At 38.1% G+C, this 13,296-nt stretch overlaps 1 protein-coding gene across 1 annotated transcript in view; it reads right to left on the reverse strand.

The window, feature by feature from the left end:
* Positions 1-431: 431 nt before the first annotated feature.
* The window catches only part of OSBPL6 (oxysterol binding protein like 6), a 104,313-nt gene continuing 91,448 nt past the window's right edge, over positions 432-13,296 (reverse strand). The window contains exons 20-25 of the mRNA XM_042782250.1: positions 10,155-10,233; positions 8,573-8,717; positions 5,899-6,043; positions 4,458-4,584; positions 1,672-1,794; positions 432-540 (exon numbers count right to left, since the gene is read on the reverse strand). Coding sequence (XP_042638184.1) covers positions 432-540; positions 1,672-1,794; positions 4,458-4,584; positions 5,899-6,043; positions 8,573-8,717; positions 10,155-10,233 — 728 coding nt within the window. The remainder of the gene's footprint in view (positions 541-1,671; positions 1,795-4,457; positions 4,585-5,898; positions 6,044-8,572; positions 8,718-10,154; positions 10,234-13,296) is intronic.

Genomic DNA, 13,296 nt, shown 5'->3' on the forward strand with positions numbered 1-13,296 from the left:
AACTGATAGACTGCTGTGGCCCGAAAGCTCCTTTGATAAGGTGATGGCGCTTCCATACAAAGGACCAAATGCGTGGCTTATATGTCATGTTGCTCTGAACTCTCTTGATCAGCGGTAAGCACCAGTTACGGTTTGTTTTTCTTTACAAATGCTTCAGACTTTGGATTTTATATTCTACTCCTGTTATTCTGCTTTTTGAGGAGAGTGTGGATGTTTTTAAGGAATATGGTTGCAGCAAAACAGAAAGGATCCAAAAGTGGTTAGGGGCCTTGTCTAATGCACTTCTGAAAGTCCGTTATAAAGATGAATAGAAAAGCAAATGGTAGGTTTTCTGTCGACCCACAAACCACGCTTAGCTATAAGAAACATAATTGTGCATAGTTATTTATTCATTCAAAGTGTGATATGTTGGCTAGCTCTACATTCTCAGTTTACCAAAGAACAGGGCTGTCTACTTTACTAAACCCAGGGTCTTTTCGCAGCTCCCAATACGTGTCATTTGAAACCCAGGCTTCTCTTTGATTGGCATTGATAACTTTTCTGTGAAAATATAAAAAACAAACATTAGATACAATTTGCATCAAGGTGAACTGATAATTGGACCCTCTGTGAATACGACATGTACATACATGCAGTACTTTTTTTGTCAGTTAGTGTCTTATTGGCTTACTGATGAATTGAGTATTTTTGGCCAGGAATGAACTCACATATTTGAAATGATAGTGGATAGCGTCATGAGGAGAGAGGCTGAGGGTACGAATAAATCATCTCTAGGCAGGACTCACTGAACTAACTGCCATTGAGTCAATTTGACTCACAGTGACCTCTCCTTGGGTTTCTGAGGAGGTATCTCTACGGATGGGCAATCTACTTCCATAGAGATAACTGCCTCAGAAACCCAAGGAGGGATTAGTATGAGTCAAATTGACTCAGCAGCAGTGAGTGAGTTAGGCAGGACTAGGAAGTGAAGATCCCCAACCAAACACATACAAATATTAACACTAATACCTCGAGGCCTCAGACCCCAGACCCACTTGTGGGGAAAAGTATTAGCTGTAAGGGCCTCTGCAGTCAATCTTCAAAGCATGCACTTTAGACATCTGAAGGGTAAAGCTGCATTTCCACCTTGGACAGTCATGAAATAGCAACTATTAAGGATATGAGGTTATTTTGAGCTTTTTGTTCTGGTTCTGGAGGGCAACAGATGAATTTGGTAACTAGATTAATCTGTGTGATGTATATACAATCCTGAACATAATCCTGCAATAATCACCCATAATCATACCACAGTGAGGCCAAATCAGAACAAAGATAAGCTCCATACATTAGAAATAAAATTAAACAGTAATCAAGCCAGGATGACCTTGTGGGCAGTAGGGTCCCATATCATCATTTTAAACAGTATAACTGAAGAACAGAGTCTTCTAGGCAAGATCTTCAGTCTTGTTTGCTGTCCATGAAAAGAAAATTCTACAAAGGAGAGCTTATTTTTTATGGGATATCTGATCTAATACTTCCATAGCCAAAAGGAAAATTACCAAAATCAGTTTAATTTCTCTACCTTTAAATTCTCTGGACACCAAACTATTTCGAATTTTCTTTTCACCTGGAGTTTTACATTGTTTATGCATTTGCAAAACGTTAACTATCTATCTGATTGAATTGACTTACTTAAAAAATTTTGGTATATGTTCAAGGTTGTTTTCTTCCATATATCGTCTTCGAGATCTCTGAAGTTCTTCTACCCTTTGTTTCTCTGCTGCGGCAGCTTCCAAATTTCCTTCTTCTAAAAATCTAAGCAGAGAGAAGTTGGTCTTTTAATATATTGTCCTCTTTCCTGGGAATAATAATCTCATTTTCACAAAATTATCTTCTGGTTGCTGTAGGTGTAACACTCTGGTAGTGCCCTAGGCCACACTACTTAATTTTATTTTTTAATTTTTATTGTGATTTGGGTGAAAATTTACAGAGCAAATACACTTTCCATACAGCAGATCACATACACTTTGTCTCATGACATTGACCACAATTTAGCAAAATGCAACATCTCCTCTCCCACTTCCTCCTGATAGGTACCACTTCCCTGTGACCATCTCTCCATGCACTCCTACCCCCTGAGCTGTCTCCCTGTGCCTAAGCAGCCATTCTTTCTCTCTTGCTTGTTCTCTCCAAGAAGTGTATCTACCTCAGGTGAATGCTCAACTAGTATGCCTGTCTACTGCTTGGCTGGAAGCTACAGGTGGGCCACACCACTTCTGTCTGTCCATCAATCAATATGCTTTCTATGTATGTGGACTGAATTACTGAGTATAGCAATATAATGGTAGGAGTGACAGATAAGTGATTTGGTCCTTGAAGACTTTGCTGTGCCAATGGGGGCTCTACAGTTTGAGATTTTCAGGCAGGCTGGAGAGTCCAGGGTTAGAGCAGCATGAAGTGACAAGTTGTGCTCTCTTTCTGTATTATCAAAAAGCACTTGTTAACCCCAAAGAATTAAGAGTAGGTACTCAATCAGATACTTGTACTCCAGTGTCCACTGTAGTATTACGGTACAGAGGTAAAAATTAGCCATAAAGGAAAATGAAGTCCTGATACGTGCTACAACATATATCAACCTTGAAAACAGTATGCTAACTAAAATAAGTCAGACATAAAAGGACAAATATTGTATGATCCCACTTACAAAAAATATCCAGAATAGGCAAGGGCATAGAGACCAAAGTCTATTAGTGATCATCAGGGGCTGATAGGAGGGGTGAATAGGGAGTATGGTTTGAAGGGTACTGAGTTCCTGGTTGGGGCACTGAAAAACTTTTGAAAATGAATTGTAGTGATGGTTGCTTAACATCAAGCTTAATTAATGTCAATGAATTGTATATTTGAAAATGGTTAAAATGGTAAATTTTATGCTACATATATTTTACCACAAGTAAAAATATATGTGAAACAAAAAAACACTGGTCAAAGACCACAGAATAGAGAATGGCACATGGCTGTCATCTATCTAAGAAAAATTAAGAGGGAAGGAGTTACCCTGTTTTTATTAGAGAAAATAAAATTGATGGGGGCGGAAGAAAGGTAACAGTTGGAGAAAGTTATAAAAGGCCAAACAAACTTAATGACAACAACAACAAAAATTCAGTGCCGAACTCATAGTGACCCCTCCTTGGGTTTTCAAGGTGCTATCACTACGGAAGTAGATTGCCCAGCCTTCCTTCCCAGGAGTGGCTGGTGGGTTTGAACTACCAGCCTTCTGGTTAGCAGTCAAATGCCTTACGCACTTTGCTACCAGAGCTCCCATATAAACGGTCAAAGAACAGGAAATGAATGGCAAATGAAATTCAGGAAAGGAATATTAAAATAGAATTGAGAAAGAAAAAACAATTTAAAGAGACCCAATGGTAATTTGCAAATATTTAAATTTCAAAATAAGAGCAAAGGATAGGGATATAATATGATTCATATTATACAGGAAATTATTGATAAATTTAAATGTTAAATAGGAGAGTGCATGCTCTGGAGAGAGTGGGAATATAAGAGGGCTGAATAGTAGACCATTCCATACTGAAAAGATTTTGAAAAATCTTTTTTTTAAATAAAGTCAAAAATACACTGGAAATAAAAAACCGATTGGTGCAGTTGTACTTAGGGTTGTTGTAAGTTGGCACTGACTTGATGGCAGTTAACAATAATACAGCAATTTTGGAAAAGTAAGATTATCCAGTAGGAATGAAAATATAGGATGCAAAGAAGGCAGAACTATGTAAGAATAATAAAAAAAATAATCAGAATGTATTTAAGTATGTCACACTCATACCCTGTGGCATCAAAACCATGTTGGGCAAATTCCAGTCTTTCATTCAAACCATTTCTTGGTGCCCCTGTCATTTAATATTTTTATTATTTAGTGTAAAATGTACTCCTTGTTACAGGGTAATAGGAGAAAAGAAGGTGTTTTTTTTTTTTTTTTTAATAACACTGGGGAACGAGCAATTTTGGATTTAGGAGAGAGAATCCATTGCATTTATAAACCAGTAATTTCTTCTGGAGAGATGGAGGAGATAAAACTTTTTGTTGAAAAATATCCATGTTATCTTCTGTGAGGAACTTTTTAGAGATAAAGAATATTCTGGTATGATCAACCTATAAATATTGCTTTACCTAGTGTTGTGGTTGTTGTCAGTTGCCTCTGAGTTGATTTCAACTCGTGGTAATATATGGAGTAGTCCTGCTCCACTGGGTTTTCAAGGCTGTGACCTTTCAGAAGGAGGGCACCAGACCTGTCTTCCAAAGCACCTCTGGTGGGTTAGAACCTTCTGGCTAGTAGTTGAGCACTTAATGGTTTGCAACAGAATGACTTAATGAACAAATAATGACGGTGGAGAAGATAATCTCCATGACCTCTGTAGTCCCATGCCATGACCTGTGTACATCTTAAATATCACTGCCGTCCTTACCTTTGATCTGGCCGGAATCGTGCATCTGTTGGTGGAAGGAGGTCTTTCAGCACAGGATCTAACTCATTGAGCTCAATAGCAAACCTTGTGAAGCCATAGTAGAGCTCATAGTTGGTTGGCATAGAACCTGGAGGGTGACAGATGGACCACTACTGAGAGACACAAGGCTTACAGAGCTGACTTACCCCTGTGTTTCATTAATAACCACACTAGTAGCAAATCTGTACAATCATAAATACTAGATTACACATATTTTTCAAGTGAATGAAATCAGTTACATTTTGCTAGGTGGTAAACTTTACGTTGATCATCAGAACTGATAGATTCATATATGTAATAATAAAACCCAGCTTTCAAAATAAAATTTTACTCATAGTAGTCTCATTGGCTAACTATTCCATAATTTTTCTTTCAAAAATTCAATAGCCTTACTAAATGCAAGCCTGATTAATTATAAACATTAAGATTTTGCCAGAAACACTTATTATTTACTTTCCTTCAGAAAAGAAAAACATGGGATCAAAATTAATTATTTATTGGTACTTTTTAACTAAGTCCTGTAAGGTGAGATCTTTGTCTGCTTTGCCCAATGATGTTTCTCAAGCTCCCAGAATAAAGCCTGATATATAGTTGTTGTTGTTGTTGTTATTTGCCGTCGAGTCGGCCCTGACTCATAGCGACCACTCCTTGGGTTTCCGAGGCAGTATCACTACGGAAGTAGGATTGCCCAACCTTCCTTCCGAGGAGTGGCTGATGGGTTTGAACTGCCAGCCTTCTGGTTAGCAGTCAAGTGCCTTAGGCACTATGCTACCAGAGCTCCTTGATATATAGTAGACAATAAATATTTGCTGAAATGAATGAATGAACTCTTCTACTAGCAGGATATTTAAATACTCATTAATGTCTTTTAGGAAACAAACAACTAATATTAAAGTTAGGGATTAACTGACAAAATTCCAAAGAAAATAAATGTCATGTAGAGACTTCTTCCATTTATATTTGACAATCAATTAAATGTTAGTATATTACGAGAACTATTTTGATGTCTTTTATTAAATGTCAAAATATTGCAGCTTTTTGCTGCTCCAGTGAAAAGATCACTATTCTGGAGAGTTATTGACTCTGAGGATTATAGATATTTACATGCTGTTCTTTAATTAAAACAGAGAATAAATAATAGGAGGAAGGATTTAAGTTTGATTTCAACTATCTAAACTGTTTAATAAATATACCTAGCTTTAGAGATGCAGGCATTATACATGGAATGATTTTATAGAGAGCCAAAATCTCTGGCCAGAAATTTGGCATAAATTTTAGAACTTCCTCCTATCAAATACAAAATATTGCATCCACCTTTACCCACCTACATTTTCAATCTCACTATTAAAGAAAACGTAAGGTGAATTACATGGGATAATCGGACGTTCACTCTTGGTCTCACCTGGTCTCCAGATGCACTTTGCAGAAGGGGCCACACCACAGTAGAGCCCTTCATGCCACTTCCCAAACAGCCGGTGCACCACCTTTCCCTCCTGATCCATCACAACGCCCTGGACTTCATTCACATTAGAATTCCAATAATTCACCTGGAAAAGACAATCCCCAGTTAAGATACCCAGTCTCTTCAACAGTGCCAATCTTTTATCTTCCATATAGGAAATTTTCTTAATCTTGAAGTTACTCAAACCATTTTAAGATATCTTAATTTTTTTTCCCTTCTTTTAATAGAATGGTGGCTTTCTAAGAGTTAGACAGCTGAACTTTTAAGAAAGAGGCAATCTCTACTCTGTTATATCTTGGTAGCATAAAATAGAGAAGGCTCAGGTTCAGTCCTGATAACCTAATATTAATTCATAGGTTGGTAATTTCTTCCTCAGATCCTCCTGTCTTGTATTTTCTCTTTTCTCATGGATTTTAATGAATTTAATTTGGCAATTCTGAGGAAGGGGTTTGTGAGATAATTTTCATAGTTATTTGTAACTGTTATATTTTATCATGAGGACTCTGTTCTGGGCCTCTTCCCCAAGGGGTGAGAAGTCTGTGGAAACCTACCGACTTGAAGCCCATGATGCATCTTCTAGATGAAGCCCCAAGTACCCAGGGCTCTACAGTTCCCTGTCCAAAGGGCTCTGAGCTTATTCCACAGCCTGTACAGGCCTTTTCCTTGGATTGGTCCACCCAAGGGCAGACCGCTCACAAGTGTGCACACATTTAGGCCTGAGGGGTGGGTGGTCAAGAGGTGTCTGTGCGCAGGGAGCATGGACAGAACTTAGATATGTGGGCTCGAACGCCTATATATGTGTGTGAGCAGTGCAGGACACCACTGGAGGTGGCAAGAAAAGTGGGGAAGGCCATAGGCTAGGACTGGTTCTCCCTACATTGTCATGCTTCCAGTATGGAGCTCTGAATAGTCCAACCTGGCCTTGCAGTTTGCAATAAAAGGCCTATTTTGTAAAACACCACATAACATGGATGAACTTGGAGGACATTATGCTCAGTGAAGTAAGACTATCACAGAAGGACAAATATAGTTTTAGTTTGTTGTTGTGGAGGGTTAAGGAAAGGTTTATATATGGTGGGAAACTTTTTTGTTGGTTGTCAGAGATGGAAGGGGAGGGGAGGGAACACTGCAAAAAAAAAAAAAAACTGCATTGACCCATGTCACTTTAGTTTTGTGTATTTCACTGTACATAAATTATATTTCAATAAAACACATTAAGAAATAAATAAAAGGCATATTTATCAAGGTCAAAGGACAGAATATATTTTCTTTGATATTTTATTGGGTTAACTGATAATATTTTAAATATTTACACATATGGTATAGAAAGCTCCATTTATACTCCTGTCCTGGGCTCTGCAAATGTTAGCTGCAGGCTTAAAATGATGTTTCTCATAGCCCACAAAACCAAATGCACACATGTATTTTTATCAGCAAGACAAAGCAAATAATGACCTTCCTTTCTGAGCCATCTAATGAGTCTATAAAAACCAAATGCACTGCTGTTGAGTCAGATTTGACTCACAGCAACCCCTCCTTTTGTTTCTGAAGCAGTATCACTATGGAAGTAGATTGCCCAACCTTCCTTCTGAGGAGTGGCTGGTGGATTTGAACCACCAGCCTTCTGGTTAGCAGTCAAATGCCTTAGGCACTACACCACCAGAGAAGAAAAAAAAAGAACATCTTGAGCTAAAATAAAGATATTAAATTAAAACTAACATGATCTTCCAATACAGTATAAAATGGTTTGACTAAGACTCCAATGTTATCTGTTTACCATATGAGAATGTGATCATGAGGGTTCATATACCACAATGGATTCTGAAGCACACTGGCACAAACACGAAGGTGATATGGAGGGAAAATGGTGCTCTGTGGGCATTTCTATCACAAACATCTTTTCTTGTTAATAAAGGTAATGCTTTTATTTGGACTTATTTGGACTATAATAGTGGCATAGTTAGATCTGCATGGCTGCTCTATTCATACTTGACAGAAATTGTCAGAAAAGGACAATTAGATGATAATTTGTTATTGTTGTTGTTATGTGCCGTTGAGTCGGACCCAACTTATAGTGACTGCTCTTTGGGTTTCCGAGGCAGTATCACTACAGAAGTAGATTGCCCAACCTTCCCTCCGAGGAGTGGCTGGTGGGTTTGAACCATCAGCCTTCTGGATACCAGTCAAGTGCCTTAGGCACTACACTATCAGAGCTCCTAGATGATAATTAGTTACCTTAAAAAAGATCATGTGAATATGCTATAATAAAGTATGAATAGAAATAGAAATATTAACTAGAAGACTTGTTACAGGCAAAAAGCATTTTCTGGAATTTTGCTTATTGAAATACTAACTGGCTGCTTTTTTTTTTTTTTTTTAATCATTCATGTTTTCTGTTTTGAAATGGCGCTTTTTGGACATCCATCCACACACTGAGAGGCCACTGCTTCAGGCAGCTCCATCAGTTGGTTCTGCTTTCTCATCTAAGACGTCTTTAAGCACCAAAGTTACAGAGCAGGCTCACTTGCTGCTGTTTAAAGATAATCATTTTACTTCTTTCTTGGTAAGTGTTTTATACTATTTGCCCTATACTCTGTTGTCTGATATTTTTTACCTTGACAAATGTGAGCTTGCAAATACAAACACTGCTTTTAGTATTTCTGATGGTGATTTCTCCATAATGCTCTATCCACCTCCTCCCACTGAGAATGTTGTGTATGCACGTGGTGACTTTATTCCACACATAGCAATCTCCATATCTGGTAATGAAGAAAGAATGTTACCATTGGTTAAAAAGAGTGAAGGTCACAAATATATATTACTGTTTATACTGAGAATATTCTTTGGTCAAAGCTTCCTTTTCCCTCGTTTCTTCCTTGGAAGTTTCTATGGAGTCAAAAATATTGATGACATGATTCATTCATTCAAGGAAGACTTGCTAGAGGAGGGAAGGTTTGGTTTAAGATATGAAGGATGGTATTATGGGCTGGGGAAAAGCATCAACAGAAGACACAGAGGCCAGAGGAGCATGATGCTCTGGGGACCTGGTGGTGGTGTTACATGTAAGTGGGTGTGGCACGTGGCAAGGCTGGAGAAGTGTGCTGAGGCAGAGCAGGGTAGGCCTTCCTTCACTGACATACCAAGAAGTCTGCATTTACCTTGTAAGCAGTGGGGCATTGTGGAAGGATTCAAGGATGAGGAGAGGCATGATAAGGTATGCATTTAACAAAGATTACTCTGAGAACATTGTTTCATATTCCAAGTTAAAACCAAAGATGTGAATACTTCTTTGAAAAAGACTGACTACCATGACTAAGATGGCACAGTCCAATACAAATTCTGAGGAGTGAGGTTATGAGAATTTCTGCCAACAAATGAGATGACAGCTTAAAATCACATTTAAGTTTGCATATTATTTATATATTTTTAATGAAATGCTTCTAAATCCCTAAATTCCTATAAAATTAATGAATGGGTATGATGTAGGTACTATATATACAGTTGGCAAATCTTTCTTTCATTCCAAATTTATAAATATTTAAAGTTTATTTTGTAGTCCTGGGGATACCTTCCTCCCCTCCCCTTTATCCACCAACCCACTAGCAAATTCTGTCATTTAAGTGGACAGAAATAAAATCTACCAGCCAGCCAGATAAACAAACAAACAAAATACCTAACTAAATAAAAACAAGCCCTTGGCCACAAAGAAAACCTAATTTTAAAAACCTCAACTAATTTAAGAACTTTATTCACAACATTCTCTTAAAAAAAAACAAAAACAAAAACATAAAAGGAACCAACCATTCTTCCTTAACAAAATAACTTAAAAATTAAAAAAAATAATAATAATCCTTGGATCTAAAATGAACTCAAAATAGAAATTTAAGTTATATAGGAAAGAAATGACTTAAAAGGAGAATGGGTCCCATAAAATGCAAACTAGCACAGTGACTGGCACATGGTAGGTACCTGTTGTTGACTGATGAATGAAGACGTGAATAGACAAATAGGCAGCTTTGATAGGTATGCTAAAATTCTTATTGAGGTTTGGAATCCATTCTCGAAACTTTGTTGAAGTGTACAGATACTTCAGCCATATAGAGAAATAAATCCTTGGCACATTTTAGGATTTAAATTTTTCATTTCTGATTTATAAGAGCAGATAAGAAGCCAAAAGGAGGATGAAAGCAACCTACTTTGGAAGCATGACATTCAGTGTTCCAACAGGCAGGATTTCCATTGACTTCCCCCAGAACTTGTTTTTCCATCTGATATCTAAACAACACAGGCAGAGGACAAGAAACATATACACCGTATCTAATAATTTGTTCCATAAAAACCAACCTTTGTATTACACTTTACCTTTTACAAAGTGCTTCTGTAATCAGAATGGATTCTGTTGTTGTTGTTGTTATGTGCCGTCGAGTCAAACCTGACTCATAGCGACCCCTCCTTGGGTTTCCGAGGCAGTATCACTACGGAAGTAGGATTGCCCAACCTTCCTTCCGAGGAGTGGCTGGTGGGTTTGAACCGCCAGCCGTCTGGTTAGCAGGCAAGTGTCTTAGCCACTATGCTACCATATTGCTTTTTTCTTTTTAAACTTTTTATTATAATTTGAGTGAAACTTTATAGAGCAATCTGGTTTTGAGTTCAACAATTCATACACATTTTGTTTTGTGACATCGATTGCAATCCCTACAATGTAATAGCACTCTTTCCACTTCCTCCTGGGGTTTCCCACTGCCATTCATCTTCCCTTCCTGGCCCTTTCTGATTTCTGAGCTTTGTCCCTGGGCAAAAGCTGCTCTTTCGATTGCCTATGGCCAGCCAACTCTTCTAAGGAGTGCATACCCCTTTAGTGTTACTATTTACCTTCTAGGCATGTCCATTTCTTGGCTGAAAGTTGATTCACAAGGTTCATTCAGTTCCAGGCTTGAAAGGTGACTGAGGGCCACAGTCTTCGGGACCACAGTCTGTCACCAGTAAGTCTAGTCTTTTTTTTTTTTTTATGATTTTGAGTTTTATTCCACATTTTCCTCCCACTCTATCTAGCACCTTTACTGTGACTCCCTTCCAAGCGCCGGTAGTGGTAGCCAGGTACCATCTAGTTCTTCCGATCTCAGAGTCGAGGAGGCCGAAGTTTGTATGGTTTATTAGTCTTTTGGACTGTATTTGTTCCATGTGTCTTTGATTTTCTTCACTCTTCTTTGCTTCAGATGGAGAGAGATCAATATTTGTACCTTAGACGGCTGCTCACTAGCTTTTAAGACCCTTGTTACTACTCACCATGGTAAGATGCAGAACATTGTCTTTGGAAACTATGTTATTATGCCAACTGAATTAACTGTCTTCTGAGACTGTGGTCCTAACCCCCTAAGCACAGTGACTTATTACTTGAAGGTGTTTCAATATGGCTAAGAAGTTTCCATAACTTTGCCCCTGGTTGCTCTACCATATACATGCATATATTTACAGCACACACAAACAGAATGTAGAAATAGCCTCTGTCAAACCTATATATGGTCACGGGTATGGTTCCATTCACCTATCCTTACCTGTTCAGCTTGTCTGTCTGCCTCTGTATCCACTCATAGATTATTATGTTATTACTAACACTGCACACTCGTGTATGTAATACTATTTACCTTTGTTGTCTGTAACTCTTGTGCACCTCTCCGTGCCTTCCTATGCCTTAGTGATAATGTGCTGATGAACCAGTTAGTGATTTTCCCTTCCCTGATTCTTTATTATTTTAATGATATTAAAATGACAAGAGCCTGAAGATAGCCCAAAATGGAAAGATGAATTATAAACCAAGAAAACTGTAATATCTATGTCTACATAAAACATGCTTTATATTTGTTGTCAACTGATAAAATTTAGGAAAGCTCAGAATAATGTGTGTGTGTGTGCATGGTCCTGTACTTACATTCACAGACTGTACTGTGCTTTACTGTCTAGATAGGACTACATATTCTTATAAATTTCAACTAAAAGACAGAAATAGTTATCAAATATCAGGTGTACAGCAAATATAATTATACTATGGCAATAATATTGATTCATATACACATTTTGCCTCCAATATGGAAGGCAAGAGTATGGTGTGTATGTTTCTATGTCAACTTGGCTGGGCCTGGTTGAATAGCTTGGCAGTTGGTGGTAGTTATTCCCCATGATGAGACTGGCAATCAACTCTGTGGTGGGATCTACCACAAGCAGCTGAGTAGCTGCCTTAGGGATGGTGGTCTGCTTCCCATATATAAGAAACAGCTTTGGGAATGGTCTCTAGTTTGTGGCACACTTGAACCCTGCCTGCATGTGGCCGAGTTATTGTTCAGCAGCCTGCCATGCTCTGCTGATCTTGGGACTTTTAATGGGCTTGAATTAAGGCCTGCCATGTGGTTTGGTAGTATCAGGACTGGGTCTTATTACTTTTCAACCTTGGGCTTGTCAGCTTCAGCAGCCAGCAGCTGAGTGAAGAAAAGCCTCCAGCTTCAGAGGGCCAGGAGCAGGAGGCAGAGCTGAAGCCCAAGGTTGAGGGGCTTTCACCTAGCTCCTAGAGCCTGGCACTTTGAACTTGGACTTAAAGCCTCCAAACTGTGAGAGAATAAGCTCCTGTTTGTTAAAGCCATCCCATTTGTGGTATATTCTTGTCAGAGCAGCACTAGGTAACCAAAACACAAGTTACATGATTTGGCAGAATAGTAAAACAAAATAAAATATCTAAATATTGATACAAAAGATTTATGAGAAAGTGGGATTAATTTAATGAAAACATTCCTACACTGGTTAAGATACAGCCCAGGGCCCAGTACTTTATCTCATACAATTACTTTATGTTTTACTCTTAGAAACTCAGGTTTACGTGTGGATTTATAAAAACTGCCTTGTCTCATTTTGACAAACTAAGGGAGCTTCATACAATCTTCACAAAATTTCTGAATCTTTGTCATAACCAGGAAATGATTTACTCCTACTCCTTACTTGTTGACTATCTTGTTATCTGACTTTCATGTTTACAACAACATAAAAAATCTACTATCTGACTATTTTGTGTATTAATGACATACATCTGGTAGTAATGAATGCCAAGGTATGAGGTGAAAGTAATGCTGGCTGTGATGGTTAAGATTATGTGTCAATTTGGCTGGGTCATAATTCTCAGTGGTTTGGCCCTTATATAATGATGTAATTTGGCAGTTATGTAATGATATAGTCATCCTCCATTTTCATATAATGCCGATTTTTGCAAAATGATCTGGTCTTTGGAATGTAACCATGTTGATAAGTGAGGAGGGGGTGTACTTTCTTTTTTGCAATAAGGTACAGTTTTAG

Source organism: Orycteropus afer, unplaced genomic scaffold (assembly GCF_000298275.1).
Source record: "Orycteropus afer afer isolate SDZICR_OR568_19922 unplaced genomic scaffold, OryAfe1.0 scaffold00001, whole genome shotgun sequence".
Classification (NCBI taxonomy): domain Eukaryota; kingdom Metazoa; phylum Chordata; class Mammalia; order Tubulidentata; family Orycteropodidae; genus Orycteropus; species Orycteropus afer.